The sequence below is a fragment of the Passer domesticus genome, chromosome Z (assembly GCF_036417665.1).
Source record: "Passer domesticus isolate bPasDom1 chromosome Z, bPasDom1.hap1, whole genome shotgun sequence".
Classification (NCBI taxonomy): Eukaryota; Metazoa; Chordata; class Aves; order Passeriformes; family Passeridae; genus Passer; species Passer domesticus.
In genome coordinates, this window is record NC_087512.1 from 21,140,497 (window position 1) to 21,159,881 (window position 19,385).

A 19,385-nucleotide genomic window follows, 5' to 3' on the forward strand; every position below is an offset into this window, starting at 1 on the left:
TAGAAGAGATGGAAACTGCCTCCAGTTGCCACTATACTATAGTCAGGCTCCTTCTGGTTCTTCTTTCATTTTTGACATGAAAGGTGTAGAGTTTGAGTAGAAGGAATTGAAGGCCATCCCATACTGAAGTTGGATGTTTATTGTAGTACCCTAGAATATGAGGCCTTTAGGGTTTCTATGTCCTAAGACAAGAACTGAGCTGAACCTTCCCATTTCCACTTTTCTAATCAGTAGATTGTTTTGCAAAAGCAGGTACAACTACCTTATAGGATTAGTGTTTATTTTTGTTATATTGTGTTTCTGCCTGTACGCTTTCTGGTGTATGGCCCTTTCTGATGTGCCTTTTTTTAATAAAAGTTTTGTCTTTTTTCTCCAATTCAGAATGTTTTCTAATGTCCATAATAAATTATTCTTTAAGGTGGAGCTTCTAGAAAAGCACATAATAGTTTGCAGTTTTATTAAAAGGGCATCTTTATATTTTCAATGCATAATTATTTTTTGTCTATACTAGCATTTGCTTGCCTTATTTTAACTGCCTTTTATCATTGAATTTTCTGTAATGATTTCACAATTTTATAACCTGATCAAGTGATATGAATCCCACTACAGTTGAGAGGAACAGTTTAAGATTTTCCATGCCCAGTCATTATGTGAATTTGATTTGGAATTTATTTTGCCCTAGAACTTTTTTCAGGCTTAACTTAATCTCTTAACTACAGTAAAAGTAAGTTCTTCTCCAGTGTTAATTATTTAAAACTTAGCTATCAAGAAAGAAAATGAAAGTCTAAAAAATTATAGTCGTGAAATGTCTGATTTACCAGGTAGAAGTATAAGAGCAGAAAGCATATGCAGAGATCGTCTAGAAAAGACCATAATTCTGTTCACTAAAGTGGTAAGTGAAATCTCCTTTCAGTTACTGCATAGTTTATACTTCGGGAGGAGCAGTCCCCAACCAGACACTTATGTGCGTTAAAGTGAATATGTTTCAGACCTTTCAAAGAAGTGGAAGACACTGTAACTTAACACTTATTTGTTATGAGATGTATTTTTGAAGAAAAGGATGTCTGTTTGCTCATGCTGTTGTAATCTGCAGCAGTGAAGAGTACATTTTCTTAGCTCAAACAAAATTAAGTGCATTCCGTAAGTAAATTATGTAGCTAGGATTTGTTTAAATAAGAGTTCAGGAGGCATTGGTTAAACAATGGTACTGGTATTAAGGAATAAAGAAGAGATATGCTTTTCATCTTACCTTTTATAGGTAGTTAGATCACTGTTTCTGTGTCTTTGTTAGTTCTGTGGAATTTTACTGGCCACACTAATTAATCAAAAGAAAATGAACAACATACTCTCTTGCCCTCTGAGGCTTGTATTGTCCAATACACTTGGAATTGTCAGCTGATTCTGTGTGTTAAATGCATATTGTGTTGAAGGTAATGTTAACATACACACTTGGTCTGGTTTTTTGGTTTTGTTCTTTTTTTTTTAAGTTACAAAACCTACAGAGTTCCCATTGTTTTCAGATTCTGTCTAGAGGCCATGGGTGTATTTGAAATATTCAGCCTAGTTATCAGAAGTGAAAAGCACCTATCAGCTTCACCAAAATTGAGCTGAAAATGCTCTGACACATTATTTTTGGTTTTTGTCATAGTACTTTGATTGCAAATGTGAATCTTTTTTCACAGACCTGAAGAGAAAGTAAATTTGATTAATCTATCACCTATAGAAATTCACATGCAAGAATATAGGTTTAGGCAATTTTGCAGTACCAAAGGAGATTAAAGGAATCCACCAGTGTATTTTAGATCACTAATTGGAAAAGCTAAGTTGAGGAAGAAAGTGCTTGTACTGCATTGGTAGTGTTGGGGGGGCAGTTATATAGCCCTCATACTTCTTTTGCTTACATTGATTCCAATAAGGATGAATTATCTGCTGAAATATGGCTGATATAAGCTGGTCCATTTGAAAATTGGTATTCTCCCTCATACTTAAAAAAGCAATTTTGAACCAAAATCAAGAATTTTGCTGTTAAATTAATGCTTCATTAACAATTCATAGTGATCTCTTCCTAATTTCCTGTCCATGTTCAGTTTTCTATAATTTTATGTAAATTGGCACCTGTTTTTGATGACTAGTTTACTAAAACATTTAATAAGACTTCACTAAAAGCGTTTTGATTTTTCTGTTTCTACTTTTTTTTTTTAAGCTTTTGGACTTCCTGGATCAACATCCTTTCTCATTCACTGCTTTGATTCAGAGATCCCTGGAGTTCTCTGTAAGCTATGTTTTCACAGAAGCTGGTGAAGGAGTTGTATTTGAGCAGTTTATTGTACAATGCATGAATCTCATTAAGATGATTGTAAAAAATTATGCATACAAACCATCCAAAAATATTGAAGGTACTGTCATTATTTACTAAAATAATTTTTTATGTCTTGAAAAACATTTTACTAGTTATTTTCAACAGTTAAACTCCTTTATTAATATTCTAATAATTATTGAAATATGTGAGGTTCTACCTCTATATTGATAATTGTTATTGTAACTTTTAAAGTACTCATGTGTATAGATAATGATATTCCAATGGAATTTTAAATGCAGAAGGAGCATGAATATCTTTTCTTCTTTGATTGTTCTTTTTCCCATTGAACGAATTTTAAAAAGTACTGAGGTACAGAGTTTTGTTTATTTTCATCAACCAGTTTGTGGCATGTTTCCCATGAGATATGTTTGATAAAATGATACATTTTCTGTAATTAACTAATACCAATGCAGTGAAATACAGAAACACAGTGGCTTGGAGACGCAGTTGAATATAAAGCAGTTCTTATGTTTTGGTTTGTATGACTGTTTCATTTTGAAACTTCATACATTGCTGTATGTGTGACTTAAAAAAAAATACCTCAACCTTTCACATTAGTTTTACATGGCAGTGACTAGATAACAATTAGCATTCTCTGTGAATTTGAGAAAAGTTTTATATATATATTGGTATGTGTCAGAATTGATTACTTGCTTAAAAACCTGTCTTACTAGCTGAAAGTCAGTTAATGTCTGCCATGAAAATATGTTTTTTCTGTTTTTCTCAGAGGATAAGAATTTTTTATTGATTGACTTTTCTAATTTTATGAGAGTAGTCTTTGATCTTTAAGCCACTTAATTGTAATCTGAAATCTTGTGTTTTATTTCAGATAGCAGTCCTGAAACTCTTGAAGCACATAAGATCAAGACAGCTTTTTTCACATACCCAACACTAATGGAAATATGTCGGAGATTAGTCACTCATTATTTCCTGCTGACAAAGGAAGAATTGACTATGTGGGAAGAGGATCCAGAAAGCTTCAGTAAGAAACATGCTATATAGTTGGTAGTAGTGTAATTAGATATTTGTATAAGTGCTTCATATCCACATTGTCTCTACAAATTGCCTACTGCAATATTGGCCATTTTATTTCCTGCAGACTTGTTGGACAAATATTTGTTCTAGACATTCTTTTTATAATAAAAGATTTCACAGTAGTCTATGATACCCTCTTAACCTAACACTAAACTTTATTTGAACCATACTTGAAATAATGCTTTTTTTTCCTTTTCTTCGTGGAATAATAGCTGTAGAAGAGACTGGAGGAGATTCTTGGAAGTACAGTCTCAGAGTAAGTGTTCAATTTGAAAGAAACTCATTAAAAATTCCTGAATGCAATTCTTGATAGTTTTGTAACCAAGACAGATAATATTTTTTTAAAAAATCCTTAAGTTTCTTCAGATTTAGTAAAATTTTATTTTGTTCTTTTTTCAGTGCTCAGACTTGCTGAAATAGATGGGAATCTATGTACTTCATATTTCAGGAGGGAGGGAAAAGGAGTTTGCTTCAGTATTTGAATTATGTGGCATCTGGTTAAAACCAGCAGAAGTTGTCTCTTTTTTAAACTGATAACTAATGTAATCACTTATGACTTTGTTAGTAGACATGATGAGTGAAGGAAGTTGCAGATGCATCTTTATTAGTTAGTGATATTCATTAATTAATTATAATATTAGTTAATTTAGTGTTCAGATCAGAAATACGCTGTTGTAGTATATCTCCCAATTGTAACTACTGTGGTTTGCATTGCAGAGAGATCTCAACATTTATTTGCTGGATGGTTACTTTTATTTTAAAACTAAAAAACCCAGCATGGTGCATACAGTATGTTATGGTTGTAAAATGGTGTTCAGTCCGAGTCCCTGACCTAGAGCCACTAAGCCAATACACAAACAACCTGTGACGTACCTGCAGTGTGGTCACTGGTGGCGCAGCACCAGCTATTTCCCTCCACAGATTCATTGTTCTTCTGCCACAGAACTGGTTGATACAGATGCAGTCATCAAACTCTTGCTAGAGTTAAGCACAATGTATAGTAGAAAGAGTGGTATTTCTTGCAATATTAATTTTGCTACTATATATTGTGTTCTAAATTGTGACTTTCAGTGCGAAGTATTCAGCACTTAATATTTTAGCATAAAATGTATTTTACTTGCCTTTATTTAGATAGATTCTAACCAGATCTTTTAATTTTTCAGCCATGCACAGAAGTCCTTTTTATTGATATTTTTCATGAGTATAATCAGACCCTTACCCCAGTGCTTTTAGAAATGGTTCACAGTCTACAAGGTAAGTTATTGAAAGAAATAAGGGAAGTATAAAATGTAGAATTGTTTACATTCATAACATATTCTTATCAACTATTAAACAGTTTGACCTTGTAACATCTAATTTTATATAGCGTGTTCTCTGTGTATTTTTGAAAGGACATGTTAGTATTCTAAATTTCTGAACCTACCATAATGGAATGCATTGTGTATCTAGGAGGAGAAAGTCCCAAAGGGTCTTTGGATTTTATTGTAGCTATTCTAGATGATTGACAAATGTTATGGCATTGATTGACAAATGTTGTGGCATTTTATGAGGCAGTGATCCACTCCCAAGCATAATGAATTCTTCTGGCTGTTTTTAGTTGGGAACTTCCCGTTCAAATGTTGCAAGGCAGTTCATGCTGTGTCTCTGCCAAAATCTTGGGGGCCAAAAAATTTTAAAGGAAAAAGTTATGCTGTCGCTTTGTAGAGTCGAGATGACTTAATGAATCTGAATAATCTGCTTTAAAATTTTACGAGTTTTCTGTATGAAGACTGAATTATTCATAGGTTGAGGAGTGATTAATACTTTCTTTCTTTTACCTTATGATTCTTTGCCCTCAAACTAAGTTTTATAATGGCCAGGAAAGATGATAAATGGGAGTGGCTTTTTTTTCCCCTGTCAGTTCAGATCAGTTTATTTCCCCTGCCTGTCTTGGTTGAGTTACAATATTTTGTATTTGAGCTTATCAGAAAGGATCATTACATTCTATTAAAATAAAATAAATACTCATTTTCGAAGAGTGGTTTCTGACTTCACAAAATCTGTTCATAAACTTTGTGTTCATAACTTTGTGTACGTAGGTTTTGGGATGACTTCAGAAAATATTCACTTTTAGGCACACTTATATAAAAAATAGGGAACTAGGTCTAGGACCCTTTTGGATGTAGTACTATGTAGTTAACAGTTGTCTGCAATTTGCAGGTTTTGAGTATTTTCATTCAAAATACTTGCTTCTGACTTATGTATACATTATTATTAAAAATGTTCATCTCCAAAGAAGTAAGTCAGAAATAGGGTGTGGAAGCAGAGGTTTGATTTTGATATAGTTACTGAACAAAGTATCAAAACTGAAATGACTGAACTTGTAAATTGAGTAAAAGCAGTGAAAGCAGTCTTAATGCATGTCTTCCTTTCTTAAAGCATTTAAGTGCAAAGTTGCTTGCATTCCTTGTTTTAGTGATGCTTTTTTTAATCTGTTTTAACTTCGGCTTGTAGGATCTACCAACGTGGAAAACACCAATGCTATACTGATTAAAGATGCTGGTAAATTAAGCTTTACTTTATCTTTGAAATAACCGAGCCATTTTGTGTATGTGTTTTACTTCTTAAAAATTGCATGAAGAATTTGTAAGATTTTTTAAAGTCGTTTGGAAAGTGGAACCTAAATCCTAATTCTCCTTTCATTGATGTTGGCCTTCGCTTTTGAAAATGTTTATGTAAAACTACTGCTTTTTGGCTTTTTTTCTGCAACAAGCAATCTCCTTTACTGTCCCGTTCTTTTTGCCGTGCCAAGTAAATGACCTTCAGTGTTTTCATGGAGATATTCTGACAATTTTACAAGTGAGGAGATTTTATGGCAAAAGAAAAGAATTGTTTCTTATGAAACCATCCTTGAGGATAGAATAAGTTCCGTATTGTTGTTTTGGCTTCTAGCTTTTTTTTTAAGAATGTAACCTTCTATAGTGTCTTTCTTTTACTAATAATTTGCACCAGAGCTCCTTTCACTATGATATGATAAAACTTTCTAAAGAGATGTTTTAGTTTTGTTTTCTTTATTATGTTCAGATTACCAAAAAGTGGTTTGAATATTAAATTAATCTGATTATTTAATATTAGAAAGTTAGCATTGAAGTAAATGATAAGCATAACTATTGTTTTTCCCCAGTGTATAATGCGGTTGGACTGGCTGCCTATGAACTGTTTGATAGTGTGGATTTTGATCAATGGTTTAAAAATCAGCTATTAGCAGAACTACAGGTTTCTCATGACAGGTAAACACTTCGATTTCTTATGCCTTCATAATTTAAATACAAACTGTTTATACAAATCTGATAAGATATAATGCTTAATAATTGCTGAGGTGAAAAATACTTAACCTTAAATCATATCTGCTAAATGAGGAGAGGTATGAAATGCTTACAGATAACTGACAGCAGTCACAGAAGTGACAGTGTTCTTGACAGTTCATGTTTAAATTACTATGAGGTGAATACTTCAGGGTTGTGTAGGTGTACATTGTCTGTCTCCTTGCATACGTTAGAGTTGACTAAACCTTCTCAGGATAACCAGCATTACTCATTTAAAAAAAGATATTTAGGCCTCCAGAGACCCTGGAGTCCTCTAGGTAGCAAAGTCCAACTGAAGTCTGTAGAAGTCATCCTTATAAAATGGTAGTTTAGCCAAGGTAGTGATTTGGTCCTCTCTTTATGTTTAAATACAAGCACTCTGTAATTCTGTTCAGTTAATTTTGCTGCAATAAAGAGGGGAAATAAGGGTTTGGGTTGTGTTGTAAAGTGTGGATGATCGCACCTTCTTCTACATGAAGAGTTTTATACAGTCCGTCTGCTGTGGTGTTTCCTCCTCACGAAGGTCACCCTCACTTGGATGGCCTTCACACGAGTACCTCCTATTGTTCAGTGGGTATCATGGGGTATTTTGAAAGACTGTTTTTGGCATCTCAGTACAGACTGAGCTGTTGTTCTTTGTAACTATCTGGAAGACATTGTTCCTCCCTTTCCCTCAAGCTGATTCCCAGGGGAAGGACAGTGACCACTATTGTGCATGCTAATCCTTATCAGACAAGTTCAAATCAGCCATTGACGCTAAATAAGTATGTCCTATTTTTTCTCAACACAGTCATCAGCAGTGACCCAAATGTCCTTCGAAGACTATGTTTTTCTTCTACATTTGCAATTTATCTTACCAGTGGCAATTTTTTATGTGAAACATAAACTAATTTGTTTCCTTATACCCTTAGGAACTACTGTAAATTGTAAATGATTTTCATAATGGGCTGCTAGTCAGCTCTTTTATTTCCAAATGCTCTACTTACACAGAGAGTTCAATTTCCTGTAGAGTGGAACTTAAAATATTAAAATGCTTTTTTCCACTACAATAAACTTTGAAAAAAATAATTATTTTTGGATGTATAACCTTATGTTATTGTCAAAGAATGATTGCCACAATTCTTTACTTGTTATCTCCTCATTCTTCTCATTAGACTGGGTTCTTTACTAAGATTTTATTTACTATTTGCAAGTTGTCAAGTACTCTAACTATTAGGCTAAATGTTAGAGAGCAGGAAAAAATGGGAGATCTTGTGTAAGATTGTTCATTTGCTGTTGTGCTTCTCCAGCAGGAGTCTCTAAGTAAAGCTGCCATGATCTTAGAAGCCCATGCTGACTATGGCATTTTTATGCTATTCACCCATACAGTATAAGTAAAACTGATAAGTTTTGTATTGTTGATACAGTTGTATTACAGTCAGGAAGATTGATGTACTCATTTGGTTGGCATTGGTAATATCCCAGGATGAAGTTCCTGTGGGGACAGAAGCTTGCAATAGAAGTTGTCTGGAATTTTGAAGCCCTGTTTACTTTAGCTGCTTTTACTGCCTTCATCATAGGAGACCACCATGGCAATAAGGGAAGGCACTGTTAGTGGCTTGAATGGAGTACTGCTTTAACAGCAGCTTTGGGAACACGTATGCAGTTCAGATAAAGTGGGTTGGAGGGTATCCTCTGCTGTCCCACAGAATGTCCTGTGGTTACTAGTATGCTTCTTCAGAACTGGTTGTTGTTTGGAAACACAAACCTATGTTGTCAGCAGCGAGCGTGAAGTTTGCAATGTTTTGTTTTCTATGAGTGTTTCATTACCTCTTGATAGTAAGCCCAGCAACCGTGACCACAGTAATAGAAGAAATATGGAATTAATAAAAAAAGTTCTGAAAGATTTTTAGAAATAGTGCACTGCCAAATTTATCATTTGCCATGATGCTTAGTTTTGTTCTGATTAATGAGAAACTTTTCTATAACATGAAAGTATGTTACTGAATACATTTTTCGTTGTAATTACTCATTTGTAAAGCAACATTTCCTCCTGAGAGAGAAAGTGAAGTACTTTTGACTTGGACAACCTGATGCAGTTCAGTCTGCTTAAAGGTACTGTCCTATGACTAATGCAGCAGAGGTTGCCTTATTTTGGAATATGGTCACTTTTCCTATGTGAGCTTTAGGTCCACCAGGCTTAGTGGTGGATCTGTGCTCAGTCACTGTGTGCTCTTTTTGTAAAAACTAATTTTCTGAAGAAGAGCTAAAAAAAAAGCTAAGCTTTTCCCAGAAATAGTGAATGTAGAAAAAATAGGACCTTAAAAATGAGCACCTGTGAGAAACTTAGTATTAAAAACCAAACCCACAAAAACCACCAAAAAAACCCAAACAAAAAAACTCAACCCAAACAAAACCCAAATGCTCACCTACCCCAAAAGAATCTCAAAAACATGCTGTATTATCTCTACCATGGAGAGAGAGAAAGAAATAATATAGAGATGCAGAGGTAGGATATATGTGTTGAACAATAGATACCACCAGACCTGAAAATCTTTGCTGTCAGCACACAGTTATGTACTTACATCCTGTAATTTAAAACTTTTCTTTGTGATAGTGGTTTGGAAACTATGCAGCTCCAAGCTCAATAAAATCACTTAGTTTTTTAAGTACTCTGATGTTTACAAGATTAGTTGTCAGATACAGGTCTTCTAAGTTAAAAAAGTTCTGTCATCACAGCTTCATGAACAAAATGAAGGGTGCATTAATAAGGCAATGTTTTGTGTAGGTCATGCTTCAGCATGTGTTATTTATGCTTCACTGCTACTCAGTAAACATCAAGCAAAACTGGACTATTACTCCTCATTAGATACATGTTCCACTTTAATGAATTGCTTTATATATGCCATTTCCACAGCTTTCATGTTCTCTGAAGATGTTCTTTGTTTATAGTCTTACAGTTATGGGAGTGTTTAATAAAACACTAAATGTACAGAAACCTCAATAACTTCAGTTTAAATGGCTTCTTGATGGCTTACAAGGCAGTAATTCTTCAAATGAAAAACACATTTATGATAATAATATATTAGTTAAAATTCTCTAAATATTGTTCATCTTTCTTAACTTTATACATCTGTAAGTTAAACATGTAAACCCGAGTTATTTGATCAGTGGAGAAAAATAGCAGCTCTGTGAAATGCTTTTCTCAGTCATTGTTCTGGTTTGTTCTTCCCATAAACTCTAAAGCTCTTTGATTTGTGCCCTTGTTGTGGCACTAGTGCAAGATTAGGTGATGTCTGTTCTTAGAATAGTTTTAGACTGATGAAATGAACTACTCTGACAGTTGCTGTAGTGCAGTCCTTAAGTTTGCATTTTTAAATTGGCTGTGACTTAAAATTTTTGAGCATAAACAGAATATCAAGGGAATTGCTGGGAACTATAATGAAAGCAGTAGATACCATGATTGCAGTAATAAGTGTAACATTTATGTTTATTTTTTTAATTGGTGTGCTGCGTGCAGAATGATCTGTGTTCCTAGGGAGACATTCAAGATTCAATCATTTAGGATGAAAATTGTCTTTTTCAGACTAAGCTGGTTTTTCCTGAGCCTTCTTGGGAATTTTAACGGAAAGTTCAGTTTTTGTACTGAAGTTGATCTTGAAAATCTGAAGTGTTTTAATTGTTTCTGGCAATAACATTTTCATCATGATTCCTGGATTTCTTTTTCATCAAAGTATTCTATAACAAGTAGTCTAATGAGTTAATGAGTGCAATTTTTTTTCTCCTACTTTTAAAGGTATAAACCAATACGCCGACGAGTAATATGGCTGATTGGACAATGGGTTTCTGTAAAATTCAAATCAGACCTGAGACCTGTTTTATATGAAGCAATTCGTAACTTGCTTCAAGACCGTGACTTAGTGGTAAGCATAAATTACTAATCTTTTGGACTACACATGTGTTGTAACCACAGATGAAACAGAAATACCTCACTTTGTACACACTTGATTGAGAATTTCATAATGTCATGCCCTAAAGTCTGTTGTGTCTTGCAGAAGGCAAATCATTGGGAAGATGTGGTGATGTTTAATTGTGGAGATACTGAACAGTAATATCAAAGGCATTAAATGAGGCCTGAAGATGTTCAATAAGTGGTGACTTTGGTGGGAAAATGAATTCCAAGAGCAGCAATCTGGTTTTTATAGGAATAAAATTATGAAATGTCTTACAGTGATTTATAAACTAACGGATACTTTGTGTAGATAGAACTGAGCTATTCTGTGACTAGTCCCTTTACTATAGGGCATTAATCTAGTGAGTTTGCAGATCACACCAAGCTGGGTGGGTATTGATCTGCTGGAGGGCAGGGAGGCTCTGCAGAGGGATCTGGGCAGGCTGGATCATGGGCTGAGGCCGATGGTGTGAGGTTCAATAAGGCCAGTGCTGGGTCCTGCCCCTGGGTCACAGCAACCCCAGGCAGTGCCACAGGCTGGGACAGAGAGGCTGGAAAGGACCTGGGGGTGCTGCTGACAGCAGCTGAACATGAGCCAGGGTGGGCCCAGGTGGCCAAGAAGGCCAATGGCATCCTGGCCTGGATCAGCCATGGTGTGGGCAGCAGGGCCAGGGCAGGGATTGTCCCCTGTACTGGGCACTGCTGAGGCCACAGCTCCAGTGCTGTGTCCAGTGCTGGGCCCTCAGTGCAAGAAAGACACTGAGGAGCTGGAGAGAGTGCAGAGAAGGGCAGTGGAGCTGGGGCAGGGTCTGGAGCACCAGTCCTGAGAGGAGCAGCTGAGGGAGCTGGGGGTGTTTATCCTGGAGAAAAGGAGGCTCAGGGATGACCTGATCACTGCCTACAAGTGCTGCCTTCACCTGGCCAGGTGGGGGTCAGTCTCTACTCCCAGGCAGCCAGTGACAGGACAAGAATTGGCCTCAAGCTGCACCAAGTGAGGTTCAGGTTAGACATTAGGAAAAATGTCTTCGCTGATGGAGTTGTCAAGCATTGGAACAGGTGGAATCACCTGGAAATGTTCAATAATATGTGGATATGGCAGCTGGGGAGATGGTTTAGTGATGGTGGTGCTGATTTGGTGGCTGGACTAGATGGTCTTTTACATCCATAATAATGTTGTGATTCTATGGTTATTTAGGCATTAAAGTTACCTTCTTACAGGATATGATAAATGGCATTGGTTGCTAAACTACTTAAGTACAAACCTGTAGTTTTAAGCTACAACTTCAGTTTACCAGCAAGTGAGATGAAGTTGAGATGCTGGTTTTGCTATTTTTGTTAAGTTTTGTTTTTAAACAAACTGGGCTACCAGCCCACAAAAAAACCCAACAACAGCAGCTAAAAAAATCTTTGCTAGTTTGGTAGGTACATATTAATTAGGAATTGCCAGTCATAACAATAATTTCTGTGATTCCAGACAGCTTTAGCAGAGCAGGGTGTATTTCTGTGTCAGCTGTTTTTATTTAATGCTTTCTAAGGCATTTGTAAGCATCCACAGGAAGAACAGCCTAACTTGCTGAGATTATACGATTCTGTGCTTCTTGGTTGACAGCAAGGTGTGAGATAATTCCAAGTAAAAGTCCTCCTCTATTGCAAGAGTTTTTATCACAGTCTAGATACATATCTTCTTGTTTAATTACTTCTTGTCCTTGAAGGTTTTGCCTGAGTAGTTTTTTCAATTTCTACCACTTTAGCAATGACCAATAAAATGTAAAGGATACTAAAATGAAAGTGAATGAAAATGAATTAACTATATTTCTTAAAGGATGATAGAACATAGAGAATGATTCAATTGCCAAAACATCAAGTGATTTGATGTTGTCAGGTACTCTGTAGATAATCCAAATGTTTAATGGATGTATGCATGATGCTTCTTGACTTCTGTCTTTCAGGTGCGTATTGAGACAGCTACGACACTGAAGTTAAATATCCTTACTTGCAAAGCTGTTTGATTGGTTATTAATTGAGTTACTGGAAAACAGTCAATTTTAAACTTACTACCAAATTCTTAATGTTATATTTTTTGAGTATCCATGAAATATTTGCTCATTTGAGTCTTGGTATCTGTCTTCAGTCTGTATTATTTTTCCTTAATGTCTGTTTACCTGTGGATGACTTTGAGTTCAGAACTGACCAGTTCTTACCGGTAAGAGCATTTATATGTTCTGAAGAGTAGATAAATACACAGAGAAAAGCAGGAAAAAATATTTTCCAATTTCATTTTGAACTGCATTGTTTAGTAATTGATGTGTGTATTGAATGCTCAGTCTTCACAGACCCAAATATATACTCATACTGCTGCTGTTAATGTGTAGATACATTGTAGTATTATGCTATTACAACTTCATAGCAGTGTGTTTAGTGCTCTTTATACTGGTGTTGCCAGATAGTAAGTTCCTTTATGACAAGAAAATATTAAAACTGGATCTAACAAATGCATCTCCACACCACTGTGGCTCTCCCAAATGCCTGTTTCATGCAGTACTTTCCAATCTGCTGCTTCTTAAAAATATTAAATATAAGTGTGTGGTTAGAGTAGTGCCTTAAAAAGGCGCTGCTTTCTGGTTCTCCTGAATTTTTTTCTTTACCATAGTCATTACTGTTGTCATTTAGTAAACAGCGAAAAAAGATAAGTATGACAAAGTTTTATTTTGGTTACTCAAATTTAGCAGATGTGTTTCCTCATTTAATTTTGACTTCCATGTTAATTTCAACTCTCTTGAGAACAAACAAACCAAAATGCAGAGTGCATCTAGACTGTAAACACTAGAATTTTCTCAGATGTCTTTTTCCATTCAATATTTAACTTTTATCTACTGGCCCAAAAGCTGGAAGACTGCTTTTGGTTTAACTCTAACAAAGTGCTCCTTCTGGAGAGACAGCCTATTTTACCTGTGAAATCACATTTACACTTAATTAAAATGTGAAAATGGTATATGTTCAAACTGATGATGTTTGAACTCATATGTAGGGGTAGATTTGAATTTTTTTACCTTGCTTAGTCAGTGATTGGGTAATGTGCTTTTTTTGCAACTGAAAGAGTAACATTTTGCACACTTTATAAGTGTTTTCAAAGTTTATGGATGTCTTAGAGTTTTAAGCGTATGGGAAAATCACCAGTGCATGTGACCAGTTGTATTTTTGATGGTCTAATCTGTGGTTTTTTATTTTAGTACCTGGAGTCCATGTTTACACTGCTCTTTCAGCTACTTCAGGAAGTAACACAATGTGACACCAAAATGCATGTTCTTCATGTTTTGTCCTGTGTGATTGAAAGAGTCAATATGCAGGTATTTTTTAATATATATTTCAGTTTTAGCTTTGTCCTAAGAACATGGAGGAGGATTTGTTGTGGAAGGAAAATGTCATCAATTAATAGACTGGTTGTTGTTGTCAGAGATGCCTGCGCTGTTGGCATTACTTGGTCCTCTTTTCAATTCTCATTTATCTTTTGTGTAAAATGTTAACTAACTTGTTATGTCAGTAGTATATTTTTTGTATTGAATCGGCTTTTAGGGTATTAAAGGATTCTTACATCTTGTGGCATTTTTTGCAATTTTATTATTTTATTTGTGATTTATTCTAATTGTCTCATATCTGAACAAATATTTTAATCTATCTTACGTATTAGAAAAGGCATTCTTGAGAAGAAAATGCTTTGCACTCATAGGGATTGTGCAGTTAAATTTGTAATTTCTTGTTGATACTAATATGGGTCAGAGTTGTCTCTACAGCACTTTCCTTAACTGCATGACACATTTAAAATTCGCATTATGAATTCTCAGTACTTTAGTGTTAAAGGATGTGCTTCAGCTTTTACATTAAGAATTTTAAGATGGTTTTGCAGAATTAAACAATGAACAGTTGGCTCCTTTTGTCTCAGGTTTTGTTGTGGTGGGTTTGGTTTTTTGTTTTGTTTTTTTTTTTTCAGTATTACTGTATTAAGGACAGAGATAATGCATGTTTTTGAGTTTATCTCGTCTTTCTATAAGTAATCCTGTCTGAAACCTGGCTGAAGCTTTCATAATTGTCTCTTGTAGGAAAAGTCAACATGACAGCAGATTTCCCTGCAGTTTAGAGAAGCAGCATTAAAAACAAGTTGAGAAAGAACCCTTGAATATGTTTAGGTTAATTCCTAATTAAATACTTTTAAAGACAAATAGATTAACCTTTCAGTATTGAAGACCATAATAGAAAATAATACAGGCTAGGACAAATCTCTGAAAGTTACACAGTCTAACTCCTGCTCAAAGGCTCATTGACTCCAGAGATTGTTCAGTTATTTGTTTGCATTTTTTGTTGTTTGGTTCTTTTGGGGTTTTTTTTGTGGTGTTTTTTTTTTTGGTTTTTTTTTGCTGGGACTGTTTCTGGTTTTAAAAGTGTCTGAGTGAAGAATTTACTAATATGAAAATACCTCTGTGTATCAAGCTTTAAATATTTTTTGTGTCCTATTTACTATATAGTATTATGTTGGTTTCAAACTACTCTGCAGTCAGAAGTTACTTAAGCCACAGTGTTTTAGAAAGATTTAAGCAAACTCTGTGTTTTTACGGAGACAAAAACAACTATATTTTTCAGAAACTATGCTTGGTATAAACTATTAGTCTTGTTTCACATATTAAGAAACCAGTTTGTGTTCTGAACTTCAGATACGACCATATGTGGGATGTTTGGTTCAGTATTTACCACTCCTTTGGAAGCAGAGTGAGGAGCACAATATGCTGCGATGTGCCATTCTAACCACCCTAATCCATCTCGTCCAGGTAAGGAATCTGAGTCACATAAACATTGTCAGTACTTCCTACAGTTTTTTCTTGATGATAAAACAGCATGTGGTTATATTGCCTGCAGAATCTGTGGTATTAGCTATTTCGTTAATGCAGACTATATGCCACTACTACTTTCTCCAACCCCTGCCTCATCTCAAAGAAAATGTGGTAGGACTAGCAGAGACCAAGAGAAGTGCTCCTATGACAGTGTCTGTACAGACACAGACCTAAATATATAGTCTTGAATTTGTGGAAATGCCTGACTTAAAAGGATGGCATTGTAGGGGTTAACAGTGGAAAGAAAGTGAAATGGAAATAACAAATATTTTTATGAAAAGAGAAATAAAGGTTCTTTCCAAAGTGGTGTGACTTTAAATGAAGAGGAAATAGATTTTTACCACAAACAAATTGTGAAAATTCTTATTTCTGTCCCCTGTGGAGACTAAAATACTCATATTTTTTTTACAAAAGGTGTATGTCTTGGTGTACGTAGACACAAAAAGATGAGACAGATACGTAGAAAAATATTTTTAAGGCATGTTTAAGTAAGTAGATAAATGCACAAAGAAGCTGTGACTTAGAAATATCAAATAATTTTAGATTTTCCATTATCAAAATGCAGGAAGTATGCGAGCTCAGTGTTCCACTAGCCTCAGTTCTCTTAAGCAGTAATATTATACAATTTTGTAATGCTGTTCAGTAATTGGCAGTTGTTCCCAATATACTCTTCATTGTTCAAAAGTCTCACGGAGCATTTAAAAAGTGAATCACTGTCATCAGTCTGTGAATCTTTGGGTAGCTATAAAAGCAAACCTTTCTCCTGAATATTAGAATATGTCAAATGAAAAGAACCAAAGAGTAATTTATTTCTTGGCCTGTAAAACATTCAACTTTTAGTCATTTGGTATTTGTTAAACTTGTGACTTCTCCAAGAAAAAGAATGACCAGTGAATGTTTTTAGGAATGTATGTTCTTCATAATTTTTTCTTGGAGACTATTGATTACTGGATTGTTCTCAAAAAAATAAACCTTCTCAAGACATGTTGAGAAACATGAAGCTTAGGAATATCAGGCTATTTTATTGTTGTATGAAATGGAAGCTTTGATTTCTTGAATGCATGTTTACATGTGAATGTAACAGCAGTGTAGATCTTTTCCATACTATTTTTGAAATGCTTGGTTTAAGGCTTTTGATGTATTTTACATTTCTTTCTTTGTAGGGACTGGGAGCAGACAGCAAAAATCTCTACCCTTTTCTACTTCCAGTTATCCAGCTAAGTACAGATGTTTCTCAGCCTCCACATGTCTATCTTCTGGAAGATGGTTTAGAGCTGTGGTAAGAATGTTTATTTTTGTATTCCCAGAAGAAAAAAAGTTGTCAAAAGCTTTGAATATTAAATTTGATATGTTCTAGTTACCTTACCTTGACACCACCTATATGATACCTTTTCTCAGAAGACAGGAGGTTAGGAAATTTATATACTAACCTATTTTTAGTTGTGTTTCATCTATTATTCATTTTCAGGTAGTTGATACTGAAGATACCACTCTGTAGCAGGACTAAAAATCTAGACTCACTATAACGTGTGTGCTAGTTTAACAATTTGGTGTGCTTGACTTGGGGAGAACAGTGAGCCAGTGGGTTAGAGCTGGTTGCAGGAAGAGATGTCATAATTACAAGGATAAAATGTAGTTCTGTACCTCAGACTGTCTGGTGACTGAACATAAAACAAGAAGTGACACTGTGCTCAGTTTGCCATGAGCCTGATTTATTTGTTTCTGGTGCAGCTGATGCTGTAAGAGGGGAGACTATAAAAGGGGACCAAATTCTGAAGAACAGGAATACATAGGGTTTGTCTTGAAATAGTGAGCGATTCCTTTGATGTAAATTATAAATGAGCATTTCAATTACAAATACTTAATCTACAAATGCTCTGTTCTATATATGCATAAAAACTGAGCTTTATAATGCTGGTGGCACCAAGTAAAAGTGCAAGAGTGTCTCAAAATATAGAACTGGGGCCTTTTCCCTGTATCAGTTCAAAACTTTTATATCTTCTTAATGATACTGATCTTGAGGTTGCTCTTCTGATGCTTGTGCAGAAGAATGATATTCTAAGATGCCTTAGAGCATCAGAGAAATCCGGAGAGCTGGCAGGGACAGTTAGGATTCTGAGGGCTTCTTCAACCAAGAGCAGGAAAACTAAGATATTTCACATAACCAGACATGTTATTTAAATGTGGTAATCTAATGCCTAAGGTCTAGGAGAAAATGGACTTTGCTGCTGGAGCTTTAAATGCAAGGTTAATTTAGAACTACTGTTTTCAAATCTCAGTAATTTTAAATTGTTATAAACAATGTAAGATAATGCCTCATTTCGGACTTAAAAAAATGTAAACATGTAAGCTGGTCCATCACACGTCATGTCTCCTTTGAGGTTTAGAACACAACAGGTGTTGTCCTTGCATTGTAAATACCTCTCTCTACCCACCTTCTACAAGTTCCCTGACTGGCTACTTAGACATTCTCACTGTTGCATTTCAGTGCTTATGTTGTCTTTATAAAAAGACAGTGTCATGTTTTTCTTTGTTTTCCTACCTTGGCAAGACCTGTGCCTATACAGATGAGGACTATTGCTCTGCTTGAAGTATGCTTCAGAGTAATTGCTACACATTGTTAATAATATAGATGGATACACAAAGTTAAAATATTTACATCTGTCAAAATGATTGCTCAATGTTACTCATACATCATCTGAAATATTTTGCTTGATCTGTTCTTAGGTTAGTGACATTGGAGAATAGTCCATGTCTTACACCAGAACTCCTGAGAATATTTCAGAATATGTCTGCCCTTCTTGGTAAGTCTTTCACTAATAAAATTTCAGGATTTCTTTCCTGCTTCTTGTTGTTCATGCACTAAGCAATGCTCATGTGGTTGCTAAAGGAGTTTGTAGAATTGCAACAGAAATTTAGGAATAGGTTTTTATTGTCTTTGTCCTATTTTTTAATATTTATGATCTACTTACCCTTTTAATAAATTAGAGCTGCTGTACATGAAAGATAAGAAAATTTCAGAGAAAGTTTATAATTTCAGAGGTTATTTTATGAAGTTTCTGAAGTTGAACACCAAATGTGCCAAGCGTTATTGATATTGATTATATGGAATACTTGGCTGTTCCGCTTACAAGAATAAAGTTATTAGCTTTTCCCTTATCCAGTTAATAACAACGTAGGATGTTTTCAAGCTACCTAAATATGTCTATAAACATTTGCATCAAGCATTGAAATGAAAAACAACAGTTTGTTGGCAAAAAAAACCAAATGTAGTAATGAGAAATAGGATTCAATGCTTAGGAAATACTGATATTTCAAGTACTTTTGCTTCATAATTAAAGGGAGTATTAAAGTTCTGTGGTTTAATTTTATGTTAGTATGTTTGTGTTTAGATCTTTAGTTGTGTTTTTTGAGGCTTCAACACTAATACAGCAAATGGGTAAATTTTTTTAGAGAAACATGTTCACAGAATTACAGAAGTTAGCTTTTTAATTGATAATTGTTTTCAGGACTTAATATTTTATTCTATTTCTAATGGTCGGTAGAAAGTTGTGTCATGGTAGGTGGGTGGATACTGATGTCTTCTGTTATTTCCCTTTGTATACAGGATCTCGAATGATATAACTGCTCTGTTTAGTAGTAGTGGCTTTATGGTCAAGTACTCCACAGCTACTGCTAAAATTCGTGGGTGCTGAGTTCTGATGACTGTTGTGATCATTCATAACTACACACCTCACCTTCTGCCTTCTTGTTCTGTGTCAGTCAGAGGTGGTATCTGCTGCAGGAAGCCTGCCCTGCATGAATGGCTATGATTTTCATGATTTGTCACACTG

General features: G+C 35.0%; 1 protein-coding gene across 3 annotated transcripts in view; it reads left to right on the forward strand.

Annotated features, from left to right (window-relative positions):
* Positions 1 to 19,385, forward strand: part of IPO11 (importin 11) — an 82,072-nt gene that overhangs the window by 24,163 nt on the left and 38,524 nt on the right. For all 3 annotated transcript variants that reach the window (XM_064404431.1, XM_064404429.1, XM_064404430.1), the window contains exons 11-24: positions 822 to 892; positions 2,204 to 2,396; positions 3,189 to 3,341; positions 3,607 to 3,650; positions 4,558 to 4,648; positions 5,888 to 5,935; positions 6,558 to 6,663; positions 10,514 to 10,640; positions 12,619 to 12,652; positions 12,832 to 12,872; positions 13,900 to 14,016; positions 15,376 to 15,489; positions 16,716 to 16,831; positions 18,280 to 18,356. In XM_064404431.1, the coding sequence (XP_064260501.1) occupies positions 822 to 892; positions 2,204 to 2,396; positions 3,189 to 3,341; positions 3,607 to 3,650; positions 4,558 to 4,648; positions 5,888 to 5,935; positions 6,558 to 6,663; positions 10,514 to 10,640; positions 12,619 to 12,652; positions 12,832 to 12,872; positions 13,900 to 14,016; positions 15,376 to 15,489; positions 16,716 to 16,831; positions 18,280 to 18,356 (1,332 nt within the window). The remainder of the gene's footprint in view (positions 1 to 821; positions 893 to 2,203; positions 2,397 to 3,188; positions 3,342 to 3,606; positions 3,651 to 4,557; positions 4,649 to 5,887; positions 5,936 to 6,557; positions 6,664 to 10,513; positions 10,641 to 12,618; positions 12,653 to 12,831; positions 12,873 to 13,899; positions 14,017 to 15,375; positions 15,490 to 16,715; positions 16,832 to 18,279; positions 18,357 to 19,385) is intronic.